A 26,219-nucleotide genomic window follows, 5' to 3' on the forward strand; every position below is an offset into this window, starting at 1 on the left:
TTGACACTTGAACCATAATAGAATGGTATTAAAGCTCATAGGTAACCCAGATCAAATGAAAGTATATTTTTTATTTATGGGATCTAATCCAAAAAAACCTTGTATACGGATGATAATTGCCGCAAAAGCCTACGTGTTAAAATGTATTTGTTTAACCTGGTGAGAACTCAAGATTGATGATGTTGCTGTTGATGATTCTGCTTCTGTTGCCGAATTTCGTATTGATGCTGCTGATAATACTGCTGATGACGATAATGACGATGAAAATGATAATCATGGAGTTGCTGATGCTGTTACTCCTGCTGTTGTTACTAATTCTGCAGATGCTGCTAATCATTGAGTCAAGTTGAATTTGAGTTCAACGAGGTAATAACTCAGGAGACAAGGATAAGTATGATTTAGGTGACAATCATGAAAAAAGCTAAACAAGTCAAACACATGACAGCAATGAAGTAAATTTAACCAACATATCGCCCAGACCACAATGCGATTAGCGTTCACACAACGAGTACGATATAATCAATGAATTAAGATTCATCTACACGTTACCTAAACAGCCTGAGAACAAGGGTTAGGTTCACACCGAATTGGCGTCTCATTTTAAAGAGTAATAATAAGAAATTAATTTGTAACGCGCGACCACACCGCAGGATTCACTCTCGACTAAGACAGAAAACAACTCAAAGGCATGAGGAGGAACCACTTATGAGCGGGAAGGTGGCAGAAACAGCCACATGGCTAGCCGGATCTACCAACAATTGCCTGTTGTATATATTGGATTATGAAATTTTTGATAAAAATAATACAAATTAATGAAAATCCGAAAAATGCGCAAATCGCATAAATTATGTTAATGTGTGTAATTATATGCATAAATTATGATAATCACTGAGATAATCGTAGTAATTTATGCGAATGCTTGCGATTATGTTTATGTGAGCAGTTATGCTAATTAGGCTTAGTTTCGTTTATCCAGAGTTGTATCAATCAGGATAACACGATTATCATTGATTAAACATTTACTGATTATCTTAGTGTGTGTTTATGTTATGTTAGGTCTCTAATTTCATATCTCATCGCAGGATACAGTTCTTAGGAATAAGACAGTTTTGTAAGTGTAATAACAGCCATAGAGGGTTCACGTGGGGATTGGCTTGCCGGTCCTGCTTTGTAGCCAATAAGGGTTGAGATAGGGAGCATGGCCCCGGCGTGATCACGGCATGTCATCAGGAGTGATTGGCCTAGCCATTCGGGGCCCCAGCTAATGGGGAGCCGGATGAGAGGCGTGGTCCCGGGAGTGACAGGGAACCATCGAGAATGGTCAAGGCTGTCCATGGAGGATTGGCTGGGGGACCACGTGACGAAAGGATTAAGAGAGAGTGAGAGAGAACGATTGGGAGCAGACTGGGAAACGACAAGAACAGGGTCACGCGTGTACGGGGGCTCTGGGTGCCACGTGCGTGGTGGGGACTTAGTGTGAAGTCTGTCCTCTCTCCGTTGTCTGCCAGCAACGGAAAGTGAGTGAGTAAAGTGTATTATGGAAGTGGAAATAAAAAGGACTGATTCCGAAGCCGTCTCAGGAAGGATTATTACACTGGTGTCAGAAGTGCTTCTGCGACTGTTTGGACGATCGTCAAGATGTCTCAACACCCCAGAAAAAAGAACCTGCCCGTGCCTCTATCGGCGGAAGAGGTCGAGACAGATGAAGATGAGCTGTTGGGAGCTACAGCCCTTATGCCGCCTGCTGATGACACTCTCCTCGACGCCTCTCAGCGTCGACCGGGGGAGGATGCGACCGCCGCAGGAACAAAAGACGAATGGCGGCTGATGGCGGAGCAGATTGAGTCATTGCGCGCCATTCTGCTAAGCCTGGTGACCGCGGTGGCGTCCTCACCAGCCGTAGGTCGCCAGATCACCGATCAGCTGGACGCCGCGGGAAGGGGTCCTGCAAAGGAATCGGAGTCCGCCATTGCTCCTGCTACGCGGGAGGACGCCGTCGTCTTGGGTAGGGTGACTGCGCCGGAGTCGTCGGCCGCCATTTTGGGCGCGCCTACCACCACGCGGCCGCCGGACGCCATTTTGCCTGCAACGAGTGGAGAGCGGGAACGGCAGTCGGACAAGCCCGCGGCGCGCGCCTGCCACCGCGGACATCGCCTTCCACAAATTAAAGAATTTATCGCCGGGGGCGATTGGAGTGCTTTTACGTGGCGCTTCCAGTCAGCTTTTAGATCTGTGAACTGGACGAAAGGAAGAAGCGCTGGGAGCGCTACCTACTTCACCCGTGACTGCCACTGCCGACCTCTGCTGTCGCCTCTTCCGCCAAGGGGACCTCCATCTCCTCCACCTGCTGTGGAGCTGCAACAACCTCGGGCGAGTCGGCACAAATCGGACACCCGGCAGGTCTTGTCACATCATTCATCCACTCGCACTCATTCTTACACTCCTAAGGATAATGTTACTTCTCCTGCTCCATTGACACGCTCTGCTACACAGTGGAAGAAATTGGCTCGCAGGATTGTGGCTGCGGCGTCGGGCTCGTCGACGGTACGGGGTACCATCGACGGCGTTGACGTCCGTATCTTGGTGGACACTGGCGCATCGGCTACCATCATTTCAGATGTTATTTTTCATTTGTTGTCCATTCCTGCGTCGCGGATACGCAAGGTTAATGATGCGTGTGTTGCCGCCAATAGGGGAAGCATGGGTATCTGCGGTCAGGTAGATGTGAGCATCGCTATCGGAAATATTACCGCCGCAGGACCTGTGTTAATTTCTCGCTCGCTAGCTGTTCCATGCTTGTTGGGTACTGATTTCCTGCGTCGGATGCCGCTGAGAATACGGGTCGACCAGGACTGTTTGGAAATGCCGGGGGGTCGTAGGATGGCATTCCTGCCTTCCCTGCTGGCCAATGCACCTACAGGTAACGCAGTTACTGCCGTCGTTGCTGCTACGGTGGAGGTTCCGTCGGGAGCGCAAATGCTCATCCCGCTGCGTTACCGAAAACCCCTTCAAATGGGAAGGGATGCAAAGGGCGTGCTATTATCCCCATCCAATTCGGTATCTAAATCTTTTTTTTTGGCGGTGGGACAAACGATCGTGCGCCCAGGTCAGGCACCTTTCATACAGGTCTTGAATGGGGGACCTGACCGTGTTGTTGTTCCGGAGGGATCGGTGCTGGCTCACGCCTCTACCAATTTCGCCTCTTGTGACAAAACGCCGCGCGCTCGGATGCCCGCTGGTGGGCCTCCACACGATCGTTCACAAGAACACTGGATCGCAGATTTATGAGGAGAGAATTCTTCCTTGTCAAATGAACATAGGAACGCCTTGCGTTCACTATTGCTACGGTACGCTGATGTTTTCAGCAGAAATGATTTGGACCTCGGCCGCACGTCGCTTTTGTCACACCATATTGACACCGGTGCGGCGCCTCCCGTCTGTATGCACCTTCACCGCATGAGCCCGGCGGAAAGGGAACACGTGCGCGGGGCAGTAAATGAATTGCTGGCGGCGGATATTATTTCGCCGTCCAACAGCCCTTGGGGCGTGCCCGTCGTTCTGGTTAAGAAGAAAGATGGTGGTACGAGGTTTTGCGTTGATTTCCGCCGGTTGAACAAAATTTCGGTAGCGGACGCGTACCCCTTACCGAGGATGGATGACTCATTGGATGCTTTATCGGGTGCTAAATTTTTTTCCACCCTTGACCTGTCCTCGGGCTTCTGGCAGCTTCCCCTCGATGATGAGTCTAAAGCCAAAACGGCATTCCGCACGCCGCAAGGCCTCTTTGAATTTAATCGGTTGCCTATGGGCCTGAACGCGGCTCCGACGACGTTTCAGTGGCTCGTGGAATTGGTGTTGGCGGGATTACAGTGGGAAACGTGCCTCATATATCTAGACGATATAATTGTCTTTAGCCGCACGTTCGAGGAACACCTCCAACGCCTTGAGACAGTTTTTCAAAGAATGTGCGCGGCTGACCTTAAGTTTCAACCTAAGAAATGCCACCTTCTGCAACACTCCGTCCGTTACCTGGGTCATATTGTCAGTTCGGACGGTGTATCCACTGACCCTCTGAAAACGAAATGTGTACGTGAGTGGCCCACACCCACTTCGGTGGGTGATGTTCGGCGGTTTATTGGATTGGCTTCCTATTATCGTTGCTTCGTTAAGAACTTTGCGACGTTGGCAAAACCATTACACGTTCTAACTGGCAAAAATCAAAGGTTTAAATGGGGTGCGGAGGAAGAAAGTTCCTTTATGGCACTTCGGGACCACCTCGCCACGGCGCCTACGCTAGATTACCCAGATTTCTCGCAGCCGTTCATCCTTGATACGGATGCTAGTGATATCGGCATTGGGGCCGTTTTGTCGCAACGCAAGGACGGGGTTGAGAGAGTGGTGGCGTACGGCAGCAGGGTTCTATCCCCTGCGGAAAAGTGCTATTGCGTGACAAGGCGGGAACTTTTGGCAATTGTCCATTTTGTTCAATTGTACCAGCCTTACCTGTATGGACGGAAATTCCTGGTCCGCACTGATCAAAAAATTCAAAAATTTTACACTTATTAGGCAAAAAAAAAAAGATTTTACATTTATTCAAAAATAACTCATTCATGGCTTTGGCTCAACGTCACAGTGTAGGATCCCAGAGTGTAACCCCTCCACAGGCCCTGGCGGAGTAGCGCAGTTGGTAGCACCCTCGCTTCCCATGCCAAAGGTCGCGGGATCGATCCCCGCGTCCTCCACAGGCGAATATATTTTTAAATCCTTTATATTAAGTTCGCTTGCTTGCTTAGGACCGTGCAAATCTTTCGCTCGTTTTTTAACCCACTTCCCGTGATCCAATAGAGCTGACATTTTCCACACAGACTCGTTGTGTGTGACAATGTTCGTGAAAACATTTTTTCCTAAATTTTACACTGTTTAGGGAAAACAAATTAAATATTTAATTACCAATTGCTTAATACTGGCAGACAATCATCTGACCCATAAGTGGCAGCCATCTCAAGCCAGAGGACGAGAAGACTCTAGCCGCCACGCATATAAAGGATTTATAGTGAAAAACTTTGTTTTTACGGGTTTACTTGTTTGATGTATGGCCGTGAAAATGTTCCACCCATCGATGTGCAACTGGGTACGCCGAGTAAACGACCGTCCCGCTCCTTGCCTGACCACGTGCGTGACTCGCTTGAACGAGTAACGGAGGCGCGAGAGGCTGCCCGGTGTGCGACGGCCCGTGCTCAGGCAAGGAACGAACGGTATGCGCGTCGATCGCATACTCGCATGCCTTGGTCAGTGGGAGACCTGGCGTGGCTCCACTGCCCCCAGGTACCGGCGGGCACATCCCCCAAACTGCACAGGCCGTGGCGGGGGCCTGTGACGCTGGTAGATGTTCGGAACTCGCAAAGTATCCGCGTTCAGTACGGAAAACGTCGGTGGTATGTTCATTCCTCGCGACTTAAACCCTATGTTGACGCGCGTGTCAGTCCTTCATCCCCACTAGCTGACCTGCCGGGTTCTGCCGGGCCGACTACGCCGCTTGACACGCCCGTTGATCCCAGGGGGGACTGTGTTGTGCCTCCTACAGATGAACAGGTTCTGAGGGCTGAGGAAGCCCCCGCTGCCCCCCCTCCAACGGGGCCCACCCTGAACGTGACCAAGCACCAACAACCTACTTCTTCTTCGAGCCTACCACCTCCTGTCCATCCGGAAGCAAAGCGACCATGCGCTGGGAGCGGAGAGGGTCCCGCGTCGCGTACGCGGTCGAAATCTCTTTCGTTTCATTAACGTTTGATCGTTTCGCTAAATTCCCTGTCGTTACTGCGCTGCAGGGGCGCCCTAATGTATGTCGTGATTTTTCATGGGTGACTGTTTTAAATATTGTTAGGCGCGGGGACGCCGGTTCACCCTCGTATTGTTAAACGCACCTTGGTGCCCTAATAAGATGTTTCGGAATTGGTTCATCACCCTTTTCCCAGCCGAGACGGCTAAATTTTTTTCACCGGGGGGGGGGGGGAGTGATGTAATAACAGCCATAGAGGGTTCACGTGGGGATTGGCTTGCCGGTCCTGCTTTGTAGCCAATAAGGGTTGAGATAGGGAGCATGGCCCCGGCGTGATCACGGCATGTCATCAGGAGTGATTGGCCTAGCCATTCGCGGCCCCAGCTAATGGGGAGCCGGATGAGAGGCATGGTCCCGGGAGTGACAGGGAACCATCGAGAATGGTCAAGGCTGTCCATGGAGGATTGGCTGGGGGGACCACGTGACGAAGGGATTAAGAGAGATTGAGAGAGAACGATCGGGAGCAGACTGGGAAACGACAAGAGCAGGGTCACGCGTGTACGGGGGCTCTGGGTGCCACGTGCGCGGTGGGGACTTAGTGTGAAGTCTGTCCTCTCTCCGTTGTCTGCCAGCAACGGAGAGTGAGTGAGTAAAGTGTATTGTGGAAGTGGAAATAAAAAGGACTGATTCCGAAGCCGTCTCAAGAAGGATTATTACACATGGACTAGGAAAGAAGCACTCGAACACTTGGTGTTAAGCAATTTTTATTCTAAACAAACATATGACCTCTAAGATGCAACGGCAAAGTATACGTCAGTAGATTCATCGGCAAGATTATGCAATTAACGAAAATAAATGACTAAAACATTTCTTATTCCTGTAACTCGACGGCAGCAACTGCTTTGCACGATCAGTTGATATTGAACGCACCACCTTGAAATGGCAACCCTTTTTGAAACGCAAAGATAACTTTTTGAAAGTCTTATTCGTGTGCGTGTTGTGTGTGCGTTGTCTCTTTGTAAAATTAATTAAATTTTTCTTAGAGCCGGAAGTTGTGTCGTTAGCTTGTGGGGTGGGGGAGATACAACCAGCTCTTTAGAGGGCGTGGCCGCAGCGAGCCCGTGCTGTCTCCCTTTCTCCACTGCTCGATTGAGCGGCGTTGGCACGATGTCCGCCGTCGTGGTGCGCAATGATTCCGTCGTCGGATAGCGCGCAGTTCCTCCACGAGTCGGCACGACGCTCGGTGACGCCCGAGTCGTGCTGCTCGTGCGCTCTCTCTCTCTCTACTGCTAGATGAGTGGCGTCGGCACGATGCTCGCCGTCGTGGCGCGCGATGATATCGTCGTCACTCTCTCCTTGATCGCTGCCCGCTTCACACGGACACTCGCCCTTACTTCAGGCTGTGTTGGCTCAGGCTCTGGACGACGCGGCTGTGCGCGCTCACTGGCTTGGAGCGCTCTGGCGATGAACGATGGCTCTTGTTGCTCATCCGCTGCTGCTCGTCCTTTGCGATGCTCGCTTGGTTGACGCTTGGCGATCTCCGCCCTTTCTACAGGTTGTTCGCTGGTCGTCACTCTGGCGATGAACGATGCTTCGTTCGTTGTTGGGTGGACGTTGGGTGTCTTTGTTGGCTCGAGAGTGATAGCTGGAATCTCCGTCAGCTTCACTCGCAGCTCGGCGACTCAGGGTAGCGATTCTTCTTAGGTGGTGCAGACCTCAACTTGTCGATGCACGTCGCTACCCCGCGAACATCGTCATTCTGGATGACGGAAGAGCTTCTTCATTGTCGGCGTTGAGATGAGATGGGGCCGTAGCCCTGGAGATCTCTGGTTGGGGCCGTAGCCCCGGAGACGAGATGTCTTGAATGGATTTTTCCTCGGCTTATATCGGGAAAATCCACTCAGTCTTTCCGAGTTGTTCAAAGGCCGGGTCATATAACTTTTCCCTTTGTTCGTGTGCGTTTCGTCCGTGTGTGTCGTGTGCGTGTCCGTCCGTATGTGTTTATGGGAGCTTTAAAGACCAGCTGTGTAATCATTCTGGAAGGAGGGGTGGGGGCTTCCTCGCGAACTGGCGTCACATGAGTTATCCATTAAACCAGACCGACGATTCGCGTTCGCCCCGAGGTTACACAATCACAATCATAATACACGTTTTGATTATGAATAATATTTGTCGCGAAAACCTACGCGTTAAGCGGGCTTAATGATCCCCTCCCTCGCTTTGGGCGTTATATCCTTTGTCTCACACAGCTTAAGTTGTTTTTGGTTTGGAAGTTAAAATGCGACTCATTTGGCTGCTTAGTATCATTGTGATTTGATTGTAAGTGACTCCATGCATGTCGTAGCCGTGTTCACGGTATTTCATCGTGGTTTGATCTCCCTATGGGAAAATGTTATTTGCTCGCGTGCGAAAATCTTGCTGTCCGTGCTGCGGGGAGACAAAGACGGCTGTGCTCCGTCATTGGAGCACCCTGCGCGTGTGTTCATTTATTTATCTTTCTCGAGCCGTTGCCCGCTTGCCACGAACTTTATGAGGGTCATTTCCTGGCTTTGTGTGTGTGCTCCGTGGTCGTTCCTCTCGGGAAGACAAAGACGGCTGTGAGCTGCTTGCTTCCCCTGGAGTGTTGCGTGTTGGTTAATTATGATAGACTTCTCAGCCCTTAACTCTCCTAGGAGATCCACTCTAAATTCGTACTTATTATTTGACTTCTTGTTATAATTTAATCTGATATCCCGGGGGAATTTGTTTGTGTTTGGCTTAGGAGCGACCCTGACTGCCAAAATTATTCTTTGATGCTTCGGCCCGGCCGCGTAGAAATTATTTAAAGGTAAATAATGTCAGAATTTAATTAACAAATGATGAATCGCGACCCTGGTGCAGACTGTAGTCTGGTTTCCAATTGGAGTGAGGATAGATAATGTTTGCTTAGTCTTCATGGCTAAGTTGGTAACTTTGTTTAACTAACATGGTTCAAAACCCGTCTGTGCTTTCTTGTTGTCAATGCTATTTTTTGGTAATAATATAATTATATATTTCTTCGTGGCGCCTGGTTTTTTTTGTATTGTAAAAGGGCGTTTTAAAGAATGGGTGTTATCCTAACCCCCGCTTGCAATTCCCCCCTCCCTTTTTCCTCTTGTGTGAAATTTATGACATTTTATTGCCATCTCTTTCATGCTTTCTGGCCTTTGAAGCGTGGTGTGTACGCCAGTTGGAAAACGGGTTTTTGTTCGTCTTTGTTCGCTCCCAAGTTGCCCCGTTTCTATTTAAAAAAATATTATATATGTTGGCAGAATAATTTTTTATATTAATTAAACAAAAAAAGGGGTATAGACACAACATGCCCAAGCTCTGCAATCCTCTATATATACTGTGGTGTTCTCAGCAGCGGTGGAAACGGGCCGGAATACCCAGAACGCCGTGTTGGGAGTGAAAATGTGAACCCTGTGACCGACTGCATTCACGGAAGGTAAAGGATTACATTTTTTATTTATTTACTGGGCCATTATAATCAATGTAAGTTGAACCTTTGCTCAACATGTACTTTGCAGGAGCTTTGTTGCTAGGGAGGCAAGAAGCGATCAGACTCGGGTGAAGTATGGTTCTGTTGTAACTTGGGTTCAGCGTTGTTGCTTGTTTTACTTTTTAACGGAAACAAAAAACAACGAGGCCGAATTATTGTTATGCATATTCGGAATGTTTGCTGAAAGCTTCAGTTGATCGTTCGCAGTTTCCACGAAGGTTATATTTTTTAACGAGAATTAGAATTGAAAACACGTGCAGATAAATATGAGTTTACCAAGCAAAAAAGTTCTGGAAGAGTGCAGTTTGTGCATTCCACCGGGTTCAGAGTGGGCAGCGTGCTAACACTTTGTGCGAATATTGAATTCCCACTTCGGTCATTCGGATGAATTTGAAGCTACATTGTAACGTGCTGTGTCTCCCCATCTGCGCTCAGAGTCCCACTGAGAGCTGGGGTAACACCGAGCCTCCCTTGTGGCCACATAAAACATTCCAGGGGCCACATGCGGATCTGAGGGCTGTAATTTCAGAGCCCGGATCCCTGACTGCCTGAGCCTCCCACACCTCACTCACCGATCTCCCACACCTCACTCCCTTGTTCCCCATACTTCACTCCCTTGCCTCTGACACCTCAATTATTTTGCCTCCCTTACCTAACTCACTTCCCCTTCTAACGTTACTTGACCGAAATTAAATGCGTAAAAAAAGTAATCCTCTTTACTTCGAATGGCCATGAGGTCACATGCTCCGTGCGTGGATAAGATGATTATTACACGTGACAAATCTCGCAACCTCACGTGCTGTGGAACATCGTCTCTTCTAGTTTCAGTACATTTCATGAGTGCCCGAGGTTCTAGAAAAAAAATGCAGAGTAAGGTGCGGAGGTGCTTAAACCATATTTTACTTCGGCCACTTTCGTCTCCTGGCCACTTCGCGGCCCAGTGGTTTTGGAAGCTTCACAAGTCTCTGTGTGACCCACCAACCTTCGTTTTAAGCTCTGGATCACAGGCGCCCACTTTGTACCTAGATGTACAGTGAGGGAAAAAAGTATTGGATCCCCTGCTGATTTTGTACGTTTGCCCACTGACAAATAAATGATCAGTCTATAATTTTAATGGTGGGTTTATTTGAACAGTGAGAGACAGAATAACAACAACAAAATCCAGAAAAACGCATGTCGAAAATGTTATAAATTGATTTGTATTTTAATGAAGGAAATAAGTACTTGACCCCTCTGCAAAACATGACTTAGTACTTGGTGGCAAAACCCTTGTTGTCAATCACAGATGTCAGACGTACCGATTAAAGCGAGTAGGCTGCAAATTTTCAAACCATTTCACTGCACGCTGAATTTTAATTACATAATTGGTCTAATATTTGTTTAGTATTTTGCTATACAAGTGGTACGATTAGATTTGAACGTCGGTATGTGGTATTCTAGAAGACTTTGCTGTTTTTTCCTGAATTTTCCTGTTGCGCGTAGTCATTTTAAGATGCTCCTTGTTCATGTTTTTGTTTGTTGCGGTACGGCTCACAGGGCTATACCTAATCATTGAAACTGAAACTGAATGAAGATTTAAACATCGGCAGCCTAACGCAAGTGTGCTATCGGCTCCTGTTCGTGCAGCTTAGGATGAGACGGAAGACCCATTTGTTGTTATGTGCATCGTGGTACGTGCGTGTCGGGTTCATTGAGGTGGTTCATTCTATGCGTGCAAGATGCCCTCACCATGCTCGGCCTATAACTCGTTCACCGAGGCCACATTTTTGGTATCTATGTCCCTGACACTAGGGCAGAAAAAAGACACCCTCCCCATACACATAGAGACACTGATACAATTCCCAACCCTCAGTGTCACACGGAGAAAATTGAAGGATGAAATTAAAACCTAAAAAAAACCTCAGAAATTAATTAATTACTCGTTTTATTTATGTATGCTTCATATTAAAATAATGACGAAACAGTCACATATTTGCCAATAAAGAAAACTGACGTATTCTTTTTTCATGGGCCGATCTGAATCTTGGACCATGGATAAATGTCCCCCCTTCCCCCGCTAAATCCAGGCCATGATATTCAGTGCGTAACATAATGTCTTCCACGAAGAAAAACAAACCCAAACTTCAATTGAGCGATAGCCTTGTTCATGAGATAGTGCATCTCAGTGGACCCGCTGCTTCTTTTCTAATTAGTTAAATAATTTATTAATTTATTTGACCACATCAATAGAGCCCGCGGGATGAAATGAAGCTCGTATGTAAATACGAGTGTGGAATAACAGTTCGGTTACCAACGTCCCGGTTTGCCCTGGACAGACCTGGTGGCAGCCAGAAGTTGTTGTGAAAATTAGGAGGATTTTGTCTCCGGTAATTTGTTTTTAAACTGGCCACGTGCTGCACTTATGATCGGGGCAGAGAGCGGGGCTACGCGAGTAGCATCATCAGGTTGTTGACAGGAGCTCAGATCCCATGAGGCTTGAGACTTACTGAGGCTGTTGGTCCGATGTGTGGGTGGGGTGGAGGACGGGGGGGGGGGTTAGTTATCTTTAAAGAATGTGCTTAGCAATACATAAAGCGTGATGACACACACATACACTCATTATCTTCTTGGCTTGCTCTTTAAGCGCATTAAAGTTGGACGTTTACGCCCACAAGCTGCGTGTGTTTTTACTCACTAAGCATCATTTCCTGGGGGGTTTCTGTGTGTGTGTCTGTTGCGGTGAGTTTTGGGTGGGTTGCGCGTGTGTGTACTTTGGGGGCGGGGGTGTGGGCGGTGAAAGTTTATACAGAGCAGCGGCAGCAGAAGAAGAATAAAAAGGGGGAACAGGTGGAAACCCGACCGACGTATCCAGCCAGAGCCGACGGACAGAAATCCTCGTTCAGCTCATTAACACATCTCGTGAGTGAGACGACGGCATCGAGGAGACGACGATGTTGACGATGACTTCTGCCACGTTGTTCTTCTACCTCCTGGCGTACACGGCCATCACCTGCAACTCGCAAGAAGACACGGGTAAGTGAGAGTCGAAAGGGGGGGGGGGTGATGTGAAGTTTTTAACGTACTGCTACTGCTTGCTTGCGTACAATGGGTTTTTGTAGCGCGGTTATTGGCGACTGTTTGTCAACCCCGTGTGGTTTTGGGCGTGTGTGTACACCCGCCTGTTCGGTGTTGATGTTCCGACGTTTCGCTCCACGTTGCCGGGGGAGCTTCTGCAGCACTCGAATCAATGAAGACGGCTCCCGAAGAATGGTTCGGGGCGAGGTGGCCGGTATAGGGAGACGTTCATGGAAAGAGACTCCCAGCTCGTGCGGCGAAACGTCGGACAATCGTGGCGAATAACAAGAAGAAGAAGAACCACGCGGCACAACTCTAGAGTTGGTTCGACCAAGTCTTTGTGCCGTGTTCTTTGTGGACGCGTGTCCGTCCCGTAAGTGTCTCTCTGTACGTGCGTGTCGGGGAGCGGTGGTTGTGGAGGTGAGCGCGTTTGCGTTACGGATCCCTCCTCAAATTTGTCGTTTAGTTTAATTCCAAAAAAAAATAAAAATAAATCTTCCACCCGCCGCCTGATCCCACAGCAGATGCACAGTCGACACATGACCTCCAATATGTGCCCTGACGGTAGACACTAAAACCTATATTGAAAAAAAAATCCTTTTTTTCTACCAGGTAAGGCCCACTGAGTTATAGAGCTATTTTTCTTAACAGTTATAATTGTCTGATAGTTCAATGAAGTAGCTTATCACGTGGAAATTTAAAGCGGCCACATACTCTTGGTTCTTTCGGTAAAGTCACGTAGAAGGGAAGTAATACAATAATAAAACTAAAACATAATAAAATAATTCTCACGACGTTTCGGCCACAACGCAAGCAGCCGTCCTCAGGTGAAGAAACAGGTCTGTCGAGAAATCGAAATTTAAACTCAATTAGGTCGTGGAATGCAATATACCAATATTAATGATTAAAACACTTTCCAATAACTGCATATACTTTGCAATGCTATTATGATGCCATGAATCACAAATGTGGTTTTGTAACATGATCAGTAACAAACAAAACATTTACAAAAACTTAAATCTACGTATAGATGCATGGAGATACACATTTAGAATTATATTGAGAGACAGAAATAGGAACACGTGAATTAGGGAATATATGCAGTTTTAAGACAATTATAACTGATAATTGTTTTTTTACCCTTCTATCTGGCAACAAAACTGACAGTTTTTTACAAGAAGTCATGTTTGCATAGACCACAATACCTGCAGCCATAATGCAAACAAAAACATAACTATGATAATATATAGCTGTCCTTGAAGTTGATTGGTCCACACCCGAGACAGTTTTCCTCTGGTCCAACCCATGTGAGACTAGGCTCTAAGGAATCTGGATTTGAAGTTTTCGTGACTGCAGGGATCCATACTCTTTGGTTCTTTCGGTAAAGTCACGTAGGTATAAAATAAAATACATTAAATCACGACGTTTCGGGCGCAACACAAGCGTCCGTCATCAGGTGGGACAACCACAGCAAGAAACAATTGCTGAAACGTCGTGATTTAATTTATTTGTTTTATTTTATACCTACGTGACTTTGCCGAAATAACCGAAGAGTATAGTTACGACTGCTTTTTACGATTGTGCTCGTGATGATTTAAAAATACACGTAACTTATCGGGATGAGGAGGTCATGTGCTGGTGTGTTATATTACAGGTAATGCAATTTTAGTATCCGCCGGTCTCATTATTAATTGTTCAAAAACCTCACGTGCAATCGGGGACCCGGTGAATTGTGTGTTTTTTTGTGCGTGGGCGTAATTCATCTTGCATTCTAAAATACATCGTGACCGGGGCTTCTCGGGAGGGAGAGAAGAGAGAGAATGTTTGCAATGGTTTAGAGTTCTGCATTGTGAATTAAAAAAGGGCGTATTTCCCCCGTGTGTTTTTTTTTCTCCGGATTGCACCGCGTGGCTATTCGGGCACCGAAGTTTCAATCCGCGTCCCGTGAGCTTCTTCTACAAGAACTCACGGAGTCGCTCGCGCGCGCGGTCTCTCTCAGCTTCGTAGTCGCCGTTTTGCTGCTGTTGCTGATGATGTTTGGTGTCGACCGGCCGAAGTTCACCGTTAGCTTCGTCACACGTGTGGCATACGAGCTGGTCGCGTGTGCATATGTTGTGATACCGGAGATGGCTCTCTTGTAGGGGTCCTTTGCCTATACTAGTTTCAGCGGCATTGGTTCGAGCAAGCATGACTCTGCTGGTGAGACGCTGAATATCAAAACTGGTCCAGAGTTTGCTTGTATCGAACAGTGCTGCTGTTAAGATGCGATTCACAGAAGGCCGTGCAGCCAATGAGATGCAGGAAAAATACAAAATTAACTTTTTTTGTGGAGGGACAAATTTGGGAAAAATGTATTATTTATTTAGCATGCCAGGGTGATGCACCTTAATATAATCGAGGGAAAACATGTAACTATGCCCAATCAGTTGCTGAAGAAGCTCCCAGCATATGGAGCAAAAACGTCGGACATCACACTGAACAGCACGGGGCCCAACCTGTAAACACGTGTGAGACCTTTGCCAGGACAACCACAAAAAGCTGCATGGTGGTTATCTTACGTGCATGTTTAATCGCCCCTTAGCCATGTTTCACACTCCACCTAGTTATGTATTTGACATTTTAGCTTCGCCAATAAAACATGAGGGTGATCGGATTCACCGACCTTATAAAAAGCGCCGAGTTCGTGACAACACGTTAAGTAATATTCTTGGTTCTTTCGGTAAAGTCACGTAGAAGGGAAATAATAAAATAATATTAATATTTATTTCTTATATAAATATTATTTTATTATTTCCCTTCTACGCGGCTTTACCGAAAGAACCAAGAATATGAATCCCTGCAGTCACGAAAGCTTTAAATCACGTTACGTGATGTTTTAAAAATAAGAATATTTAATGGTGTAGTTATAAACCATTTGAGTTAACCGTCCAACTGAATTTGTTGGCTGTACACGGTGGAGAGTGCGCTAAAGCGACCTGTTAAACGGACGGTGTAGATTTAAGAGGGAAAACGGCAGTGAAAAACAATGTCACTATCTGAGCAGAAAAACAAGGTTATTTAAAATGTCACGCTGCGCTTAAGAGTTTATCTTGCACCCCTCGACCCTTCCAAGGGCATGTCGGTCTATCGTTATTATGATGGTGACGGTAAAACACGTTTGTATGTGAAAAATGTAAAACATGAGCGAAGGATGAATGCCACTCCTTATCAAATGTTTGTTTTATGGAAAAAGTTGCTCTATCATTATTATGATGATGATGATGGCAATATATTGCTTTCGTTTGTCCACGCACACGTTTGTTCGTGAAAAATGCAAAACATGAGCGAAGGATAAATGCCACTCCTTATCAAATTGTTGTTTTATTGAAAAAGTTGCTCTATCATTATTTTATTATGATGATGGCAATAACATTGTTTTCGTTCGCCCGCGCACACGTTTGTTCGTGAAAAATGCTGAAACATTCGTGAAGAATAAATGAAGAACAAAAAACCTCCACTCATCCGGGCCAGTACAAGTACATTATAAAACAATGACAACTATTTATGAGATACGAGCATGCAGACGTGGAAGGTTACGTCGACATTGTTGAAGTGTCCTTGGTTTTGTCAAGGGTATAAAGTCAGTGGAGGGAGCGTTCATGCAGCGGCTGGTGCACTGTACTACGAACCGAGTGACCTGATTTCGACTGCCTCACACGGCAAAGACAGGCAGTAGCGAATGATGTGTGAACCTCTCCTGCCCCCCCCCCTCCATAGCTTCACCAAGCCCGCTCCTCTCTTTTTTTCCTTTTACGATCAGAGGAAACAAGAAGATGCTCGGTGTAGTCGGCACTTTGCTTCGTTCATCATTTCGGTTTTTTTTATGCTTTGCTTTATGTAACCCCCCCCCCTTTTTAATGAAAAATTTCACGAAATAAATCACGCTCTGCTCTCCTTACCCCTTCCCTCTCTCTCTACCCCCTCTCTCTCTCTACCCCCCTCTCTCTACCCCCCCCTCTCTCTACCCCCTTTCTCTCTACCCCCCTCTCTCTACCCCCCTCTCTCTACCCCCTCTCTCTCTACCCCCTCTCTCTCTACCCCCTCTCTCTCTACCCCCCTCTCTCTACCCCCCTCTCTCTACCCCCTCTCTCTCTACCCCCCTCTCTCTCTACCCCCTCTCTCTACCCCCCTCTCTCTACCCCCTCTCTCTCTACCCCCTCTCTCTATACCCCCTCTCTCTACCCCTCTCTCTCTCTACCCCCTCTCTCTCTACCCCCCTCTGCCTATACCCCCTCTCTCTCTCTACCCCCCTCTCTCTCTACCCCCTCTCTCTCTACCCCCCCCCTCTCTCTACCCCCTCTTTCTACCCCCCTCTCTCTCTACCTGCTCCCTCTACCCCCTCTCTCTACCCCCTCTCTCTACCCCCTCTCTCTACCCCCTCTCTCTACCCCCCTCTCTCTATACCCCCCTCTCTCTTTACCCCCCTCTCTCTCTACCCCCCTCTCTCTATACCCCCTCTCTCCCTACTCCATGTCTATGTTCCCCCTATGTATTCTCTGTAATATTTGTAATATTAGTATTATAAATATTTTTTATTTTTACTACGACAAGTGCCGCATCTGCACCCAGCCCTTCTCGCGGCCTCCGACGGGTAGCTACTCTCACCACACCGTGGTGCAGCATAGTCAAACGAATCCGCACGACACACGTGTATTGGGGAGACCTTCGTCTCGCAATGGATTGATAAAGGGGCCATCAGTTATTACTTATTTAACCCTGCGAATTCCCCGATCTTAAGACCTGCGGTTAAGACAATGGTGAATGCGGGCAAGGCTGCGCATGAACGCAAGCGCTAAAAGTGGCGCGCTGGTGTTCGGAATGAACCCTCGTCCACCACGTCCCGCGCGGCGTGCCGCTGGGAACTCTTGGCGTTTCGGCCACGGTGAGCCGTGCGTCGGAGCCCCCCCCCTCTCTCCGGCGTACGCTACCACCCTCCTCTCCATGGGACATCGGTGAATGGCCGGGTGACTGCGGGCAAGCACGCTCTGTGGCAGTGAGATTTGGCACCGGCTGGTGGGAAAGCTCACACGTAATAGAGGTTTTTTTTGGGGGCGGTTTGGATCTCATAAATAGATACATGTGTGCCGACAAATGGGTGACGAATTGGACACGTTTTGATTACGTGACAACCCTTACTAGTTGGTTGTGTCGGGTGGTGGTGGCGGGGTTTAACGACACATATATTTACGCGATCTAACCCCAAAAACCTCTTATGGACGATATTGGTTGCGAAAGCCTACGTGTTAAACTGGGAAGCTGACTGTCCATCGTGATGAACACGAGTGTAATGTTGCGAATGAACTTTGTTCGCAAGCCGTTAAGACGCTATTTCGGGGATTTCGTCATTGAAGCCTCTCGGCTCTCTAATGCGCGTCAACTGAAATAAACTCGCTAACTGTGTTCCTTTGACGAAAAATCACATTACAACAATAATAACGGCGTTGGTTTTTTTACTCTAATAATATTACATGCATGACAGGGTGAAATCAAAGAAGCATGAGTTTGCTTCATCATTAGCCATTTGCGATTTGTGACATTAGGCAACGTGCAGTCGCATATTGCGATAGTTACATGCAAACAGATAACAGAGCTAATTCATTAATGAATATAACAATGTTACACCATTTATATTGTGATGGTGTTTTGGTTCTTTTTGTAAATATATTACATGAAAGCTATCGTGAGTTTTTTTTGTATGAAGCAGCAGTATTAAATTACACGCTTTCAAATAGGGCACGGCGATATTTATTATGTCGGTGTACATAAATATATCCAGCGGTAAACATTATAACCCCTGCAAGCGTGGCGCGCAAGCTCTGAGTCTGGAGAGAAAACAATGAATTACATTTGTCAGATGAGAAGTTGATACAAAATTTGTTTTACCTCTTGTTTCGATTGAAAATGCACGGTTGCAATTTGCCAAATGTTTGTCAAGGCTAGCAAAAACTAATGCACGTACATATTGTATCTTTCAAATTACTATAATATTTGTAATAAGGGACTCGATCCTGGTGTTGTATGTCTTGGAGTTATGAAATTTGATGAAAATAATAAAAATTAATAATTTTCCGAAAAATGCGCAAATCGCATTAATTATGTTAATGTGTGTATTAACATGCATAAATTATGATAATGCGTGTATTGATATGCATAAATTATGATGGTGTGAGTAATTATATGCATAATTTATGATAATCGCGGAGATAATCGTAGTAATTTATGCGGATGCTTGCGATGATGTTAGTGTGTGCAGTTATGATAATTTGGCTCAGCTTCGTCTATCCAGAGTTGTCAATCAGGATAACACGATGATCATTGATTAAACGTTTACCGATTATCCTAGTGTGTGTTATGATATTTAGGTCTCCATTTTCATATCTCATCACAGGATACAGTTATCAAAAATAAGATAGTTTTGCATGGACTTGGAAAGAAGCACTCGAACAGTTGGTGTGAAGCAATTTTATTCTAACAAGCATGTGACATTCTATCATGCAGGTCAAACATGCGTCAATAATTCATGAATAACCAAACCCCTATGCATTTGCGATATCATGCGTTCGATTAATATGAATAACTAAAATTCTTATGCAATTACGAGACTATGCGTTTGACTAAAATGAATGAATAACTCAAAACTCTTATGCATTTAACGAACTGAATGACTAAAAAAAAAACCCTCCTAACAACCAGGCATCTCATTAGTTCATTTTTGTATCGATCACAATCGGCGACTGGCCGAGTTTGAAAACAAGCATGACACACTTCATTTTGCGGTAATAAAAATCACTTATCATACCCAAGAGGCGAAAGTATATGTCAATAGATTAATCGGCAAGTGTGAAATCCTTTTAACGGAAGGTTGGAGTCAATGGTGGGTGAGGCGTGTTGCGGGAGAGCGAATTTGGCTCGGTTTTAATTAATTCTTCCGCGAGACTCTAAGACAAAGAAAACTGGTTTGACAAGATTTTCTCTCTTTGTGCACGGTCGATTCGCAATGAGGATTTCGAGGGTTTTAGTTTGCATCGACGAATCTATTGGTCGTTTATGCGATAAGAGAAACAAAAAAAAACAAGAAAAAAAAACTTCACCCTCTTATAACCGACGGATTCTTAATTACTCAGAGGGCCACGATTCCTTACGGCCAGCTGGTGTTCAAACTTTATAATTAGTCTTCTGATGATTGTCTAGGGTTGGTCCCATTGTGAGAGAGGTGGATTGTCTCTTGGATAAATTCTTGCATGCCCCGCGGGAAGTAGGTGTGTGCGTGTGTGTTTATGTGCTTCCTGGAGGTTGTGAGTGGGGGAGGTGATACGACCCTGGTTCGCAGATTCCTCTCGCCCGTGCGGGTTGCAGCCGCGCTCTCGGTAGCTGACGGCGCGGTGGCGCGCTCTTGTAGCTGACGGCGCGGTGGCGCGCTCTCGGTAGCTGACGGCGCGGTGGCGCGCTCTTGTAGCTGACGGCGCGGTGGCTCGCTCTTTCTCTCCACTGCTGGATGACGAGTCGGTTCTCGTTGGTTGTCGCTCTGGCGATGAACGATGCTTTCGTTCGTTGCTGGTATTGACGTTGGGTTGAAGTTGTTGGCTCGAGAGTGATAGCTGGAATCTCCGTCCGTTTCACTCGCAGCTCGGCGGCTCAGTGTAGTAATTCTTCTTAGGTGGTGCAGACCTCAGCTTGTCAATGCAAGTCGCTACCCCGCGAACATCGTCATTCTGGATGACGGAAGAGCTCCTTCGTTGTTGGCGACGAGATGAGATGGGGGGCCTGAGCCCCGGTGAGGATCTGTTTGGTGGGGCCCGTGGCCCAGAAGATCTGTGATGGGGCCAGAGGCCCTGACGATGTGTGATGGGGCCAGAGGCCCTGACGATCTCTCTTGAATGGATTTTTTTTTGGCTTATATCGAGAATATCCACTCAGTTTCCCGAGTTGTTCAAAGTCTGTCATAAAACCTTCTTGTGGGTGGGGCCATCTGCATCCGTGTGTGTGTGTGTCCGTCCGTGTGTTTCGCGTGCGTGTTTGTCCGTGTGTTTATTAGCTTTGAAGACGCAGCTGTGTGTCGTTCTGGAAGGGGGGGGGGCTCGTGACGGCGCCAACGAAGATATCCATTAGCCAGACCGATGATTCGCGTCGAGTTCTATATATATAAAAGAGATATTCGAATCCATGTTTTTGTTACTGAATAATATTTGTTGCGACAACCTACGCGTTAAGCGAGCTTAATTATTTCCGCCCTCGCTCGGGGATCATATCTTTTGTCTCACACAGCTTAAGTTGTTTTGGTTTGGAAGTTGAAATGCGACTTATTCCATTATGCCCCAGTTATGCCGAAACCGTGTTCCCGATGTTTCATCGTGACCCGATCTCTCATGGAGATGTTATTCCTTGCGTGTGCAATTTTTGCTGTCCGTGTTGTGGGAAGACAAAGACGGTTGTTTCCACGGTGGAAGCACCTGGCGCATGGGCTTATTTATTTATTTCCCAGAGCGTGTTAATTTCCTTTGAGCCATTGCCCGGGAGTTTTATTGGTCTCATTTCCTTGCTTTTGTGCCTGCGTGTGGAGATCCTCTCGGAAAGACAAAGACGGTCGTGTTGCTGCTTCCCCTGGGTCGTTGTGTTTGGTTAATTTTGAGAGCCTTATTCGCCGTTAGCTCCTAGGATATTCACTTTAATTCCGTACTTATTATTTGACTTCTTGTGATTATTTAATCTGCTATCCTGGCTAGGAATTTTGTTTTGGAGCGAAATATATGCCATAATTGTTCTTCGATGCTTCGGCCCGGCCGTGTAGAAATTCTTTAAAGGTAAATAATGTCAGTATTTAATTAACAATGATGAGTCGCGATTTTGGTGCAGACTGTAGTCTGCTTTCCAATTGGAGTGAGGATGGATACTGTTTGCTTAATCTTCATGGCTAAGTTTACTTGTGCATCTAACATGGTTCAAAGACCCGTGTGTGCTTTTTGTCGTCAATGCTGTTTCTTTGTTAAAAACATAACCATCTCTTCCTCCGCGGTGCCCGGCCCTGCAAGGTTTTTTTTTACGAGAGGGTGTCATTTCGACCCTCTGCCTGCCATTCCCCCCTCCCTTGTTCCTCCTGTGTGAAATTCGGGGAGTTTTTATGATCTTGATTACCCTTCTTTCATGCCCTCTTTCCTTTGAAATGAGGTGTGCGCACATCTGTGTTAGTGTGTGGGGGCCTCTGTGGGGGTGTGGGGGCGTGTTCGTTCCCACGTTGCCGCGTCTATTAAAAAAATTATATTATCTATGTTGGCAGAATAATTCTAAAAAAAAAATAATTTTAAATATTAAAAAGGGGGGCATATACACAACACTGGTTCTGTCTCCGTCGTCCTTTATTCGGGTTCTTACACTTTTCCCGCACGGCCCTCGCTCAGAGCTCTCTCCCTGGCAGCTCCGTAGCTGCCCTCGCTCTCGTAGCCTCCACACCTCTGCAGCTCCGCTGCAGACCCCTTGTGCAGTCCTCCGGCTGCGATCACTGCAGCTCCATCGCTGCTCTTACTGCAGCTCCACTGCTGCCCGTCGTTCCTCCGCGCTTGGTCACCACTGGCCGACGGTGCCAAGTCTTACTCCCCCGTGTATGTGGCGATCTCGCCACTCCTCGACCTCCGCTCTGCGTGGCCTCACTCTAACTCCGTCTCCCACACTCTCCCGTCTCTTTCGGTATCTCTACCTTAAGACCTCACCCCTCTCACCCACGTGACCTAACTCCTCCCCCCATGACGTCATATCCGCGAAGCCGTTTACGCCCGCATTACACCACCCTCCCCCGTAGAGAAAATCCAGCCGACCTCGGCTGAACAATAACGAGACCAGTAATGTGAGCGAACACAACCATCACACATTTAAGGACAACGAAGCATACAATAAATATAACAACAACAACACAACAGTAAAATTTAACGAAATGTAAGGGACTTTGAGCGCGTTCGGGTCGCCGGTCCGTCCCGGACGGGCGGCGGCCCTCCTGCAGACCGGGAACGTGACGGGGTTTTAGGAGCGACAGGATGAAGTCCTCCTGTCGCTATTGGAGGCCCGTCAACGTCCCGGTCACGTGTCCCTGAAGGCCCAGCGTCGGGGGTGCGTTGCGATCGTGTCTGCGATGGGGTCGGAAGGGCGGCGGGGCTCGGAGTCCCCGCAACCGTGGTAGGCACACCCCGAGCAGAGTCTCCTGTCTCCAGCAATGTCACGGCCGGCTTGTCTGTAAAAGGTACGACAGGCGCTCTTGCAAGGTCAACAGGCACAGGCAAGGATGAGTCGGCAGCCACAGACCCCGGCAAGGCAACATCGGGAGATGACGCATCGTCTCGAGGGGCCACATATGGTTTCAAGCGCGACGTGTGAACGAACCAACGCCGAGATCCAAACCGAACACGCGCGGACTGTGGGTTGGGAACCTCGATGAGGCGGACCGGCCCTTGCGATGGTTTGTGTAATTTTGGCGAGGTACCTGGCCGCACCTGCGGGCAATGGAGCCAGGCCATGTCCCCCACCTTCCAGGGGCACTCCCCCTTCGAGCGTCGAGCACACCGCTCGTTCCGGGCCTGGGCTTTGGCAGTAGCCATGCGGGCCCCCTCCCATGCCTCAGTAACCCGGCAAACAGTATCCCGAATGTAATCAGGAAGAGGCTTAGCAGGTCCCCTCACTCCAGTTCCCAACTGCACATCCATTGGCGGCACGTTCTCGCGACCATACATAAGGAAAAACGGCGAATATCCTGTAGCCGCATGCGGTGTCATTCGGTATGCCGAAAGTACCCCAGGGATATGCAAATCCCAATCCGATTGTTTTTCACTCACGGTGTGACACAACATGGCGGACAATGTCTGATTTAGCCGTTCGACCATACCGTCCGTTTGCGGATGGTAGGGAGATGTCCGTATCTTTTTAGTTCCAAGGGCCGCGCACACCTCCCCCAACAATTTAAAAGAAAAATTACGGCCTTGGTCTGTGAGGAGCCTCTCCGGCGCCCCCTTGTCCATAACGTACCCGAATAGAAAGGCGTCTGTGATAGACGCCGCTGACTGGTCAGGCAAAGGCCAGGCCATCGGCCAGCGGGAGAGGTACTCTACCCCAACTAACAAGTATTTATTTCCCTTAGTGGATGGCGGGAAGGGTCCCAAAATGTCCAATGCCACCAATTCGTTAACTCTAGACACCTGAATAGATTGTATGGGCGGCACATATGGTTGTTTAGGTGGTTTCCGCCGGGCACAATCGGGACACGTGCGAACGTGACCGACGACATCCGTTGTCATGCCGTGCCAAAAATAGTTTCGCTGCAGCGTCAATAGGGTCTTCTGCACCCCCAGATGTAAAAGCATGTCCCCATGCAGAGTCCTAATCAACTCGTACCGCAAGGATGCCGGTACAACCAGACGCCAGCGTTCCTGTAACCCTTCCCTCCACATTAGCAGACCATCGCGGAGAGCGGTTTCCAGCATACCACCCGTACCCAGTCCCCCACTCTTCTCCGCAGTCCGATTCCGTAACGAGACCAATGAACCATCCAACATTTGTTCCCGAATCCACACAGCCCTTGGAAGATTCAGAATCCCATCAGCCGGTCCCGGCTCCTTTGGAGCTTCAGGCACTTCGACCGCCAACGCAACAGGCTGAGGGGGTTGCTGAATCGGCGCACATCTATGCGTCCCCGATGCGCACGCGCAAGGGGATGGCTGCGGCAACCTAGAAAGCGCGTCCGCATTCGCGTGACGCACCCCCTTCCGATGGTGAATTTGGAAGGAAAATTCTTGCAGCGTGTCCAGCCACCGCGCCAACTGGCCGGATGGTTGGTCCATCTTAAGAGCATACTGCAAGGCCGCATGATCCGTGTGAACAATAAACGAACGACCGTAGAGATACGGTCGAAATTGGCGGAGAAAGAAAACAATAGCCAAAAGTTCCCTGCGTGTGACGCAGTAGCGAGTTTCTGCGGGAGACAAAACCCGGCTACCATACGCTACCACGCGTTCCACACCACCTTTTGATTGAGACAACACCGCCCCAATGCCCGTGTCACTCGCATCCGTATCCAGAATGAAAGGGTGATCGAAATCAGGATAATCTAACGTCGGTGCCGTAGCCAGTCGATCGCGCAGGCTCTGAAACGCCGCCTCTTCCGGCGGTCCCCAAGCAAATTTCCTTCCTTTACCCATAAGGAGGTGCAAGGGCCTCGCGATCGTCGCGAAATCCAGAACAAACCTCCGATAGTATGAGGCAAAGCCCAAAAAGCGACGTACATCCCCCACCGTGGCCGGGGTCGGCCAGTCACGGACGCATGCTGTCTTGTCCGGATCCGTGGCCACCCCGTCAGCACTTACGATATGCCCCAAATAGCGCACGGACCGTTGCAGTAGGTGACATTTCTTCAGCTTAAATTTCAAATTTGCGGAACGCATCCTGGCGAACACCGCCTCCAACCGCAGTAAATGCTCATCAAATGTGCGGCTGAAGACGATAATATCATCTAAATATATCAGACACGTCTCCCACTGCAACCCCGTTAACACCAACTCCATCAACCTTTGAAATGTGGCAGGGGCAGCATTCAGCCCCATCGGAAGGCAGTTAAATTGGAATAACCCCTGCGGCGTACGGAAAGCAGTCTTCTCCCGCGAGGGTTCGTCAAGGGGAATCTGCCAGAATCCCGAAGAGAGATCTAGCGTTGAAAAGAACTTCGCCCCCCGACAAGGCATCGAGGGAGTCGTCCATACGCGGCAGGGGGTACGCATCTGCCACAGACACTTTATTCAACTTACGAAAGTCGACACAAAAGCGCAATTTGCCATCCTTCTTTTTAACCAAAACAACAGGTGCGCCCCATGGGCTGTTAGATGGAGATATTATGTCCGCAGCCAACATGTCATCCACTGCCCCTCGAACCTGATCTCGCTCCGCCGGACTCATCCGATGCGAGTTCAACCGAATAGGGGCAGCGTCCCCTGTGTCAATGTGATGGTAAAGCAACGAGGTGCGTCCCAAGTCCAAATCGTCGGAGCTAAACACATCAGAATAACTCAATAATAATTTACAAAGCGCACAACGTTGTTCCCCGGAAAGGGAAGAATTTTCCCCACACAATTCGGCGATCCAGCGATTATCAGCGGCACCAGGACCTGAAACACCACCAACCACGATCTGGCTGCCCAGATGATCTTGTGCCGTAAACGCCGTAGTGGCATGGGCCACAACCGTACCAGCCGGCACACACACATTCTCAGAACTCGCATTAAGAACCTGCAGAAACGGCTGCTGGTCATGCCGGACAATAGTTTGCGCCCCCACGAGCGCCGCTCCGCCCGTTATAGTGGCGGACGGCGACAACAAAATCCCAATTGCACCCTGACGACCAGGTACAGGCTTCCGATATCGCAAGGGGATAAGCATCTGTGAGCCAGGTGGAATATCAACAGATACCTCGGACAACGCCTGCACCTGAGCGACCGGAGCAGGTCGCCCCCAGGGCGACGGTAGAAACGTCATTTTAAGGCCACTCGGTAATTCAATGCAGTTTTGATTAATTCGAATTAGAATGGGCATCTTGGCCAGGAAGTCAGTTCCCAATAAGCAAGGAACCGCGAGGGACCTCGAAATTAACACATTTCCCGAGGCCGACACTCCCCCAATAGATATTGTAGCGTCCACCTGGCCCACAATGCCCATGCTACCCCCGTTGGCAGCGACGCAAGAATCGTATACCGGACGCACGGCCTCAGGTGGGATGTTCAACAGATGGAAAATGACATCCGATATAGTGGTCGCGGACGCCCCGGAATCCACTAACACACGTACGTCCACCCCTTGTAT

At 48.3% G+C, this 26,219-nt stretch overlaps 1 protein-coding gene across 2 annotated transcripts in view; it reads left to right on the forward strand.

The window, feature by feature from the left end:
* Positions 1–12,107: 12,107 nt before the first annotated feature.
* The window catches only part of LOC144947538 (papilin-like), a 42,806-nt gene continuing 28,694 nt past the window's right edge, over positions 12,108–26,219 (forward strand). For both annotated transcript variants that reach the window (XM_078876760.1, XM_078876761.1), the window contains exon 1: positions 12,108–12,311. In XM_078876760.1, the coding sequence (XP_078732886.1) occupies positions 12,230–12,311 (82 nt within the window). In that variant the 5' untranslated portion in view covers positions 12,108–12,229. The remainder of the gene's footprint in view (positions 12,312–26,219) is intronic.

The sequence above is a fragment of the Lampetra fluviatilis genome, chromosome 45 (assembly GCF_964198595.1).
Source record: "Lampetra fluviatilis chromosome 45, kcLamFluv1.1, whole genome shotgun sequence".
In the NCBI taxonomy this organism is placed as follows: Eukaryota; Metazoa; Chordata; class Hyperoartia; order Petromyzontiformes; family Petromyzontidae; genus Lampetra; species Lampetra fluviatilis.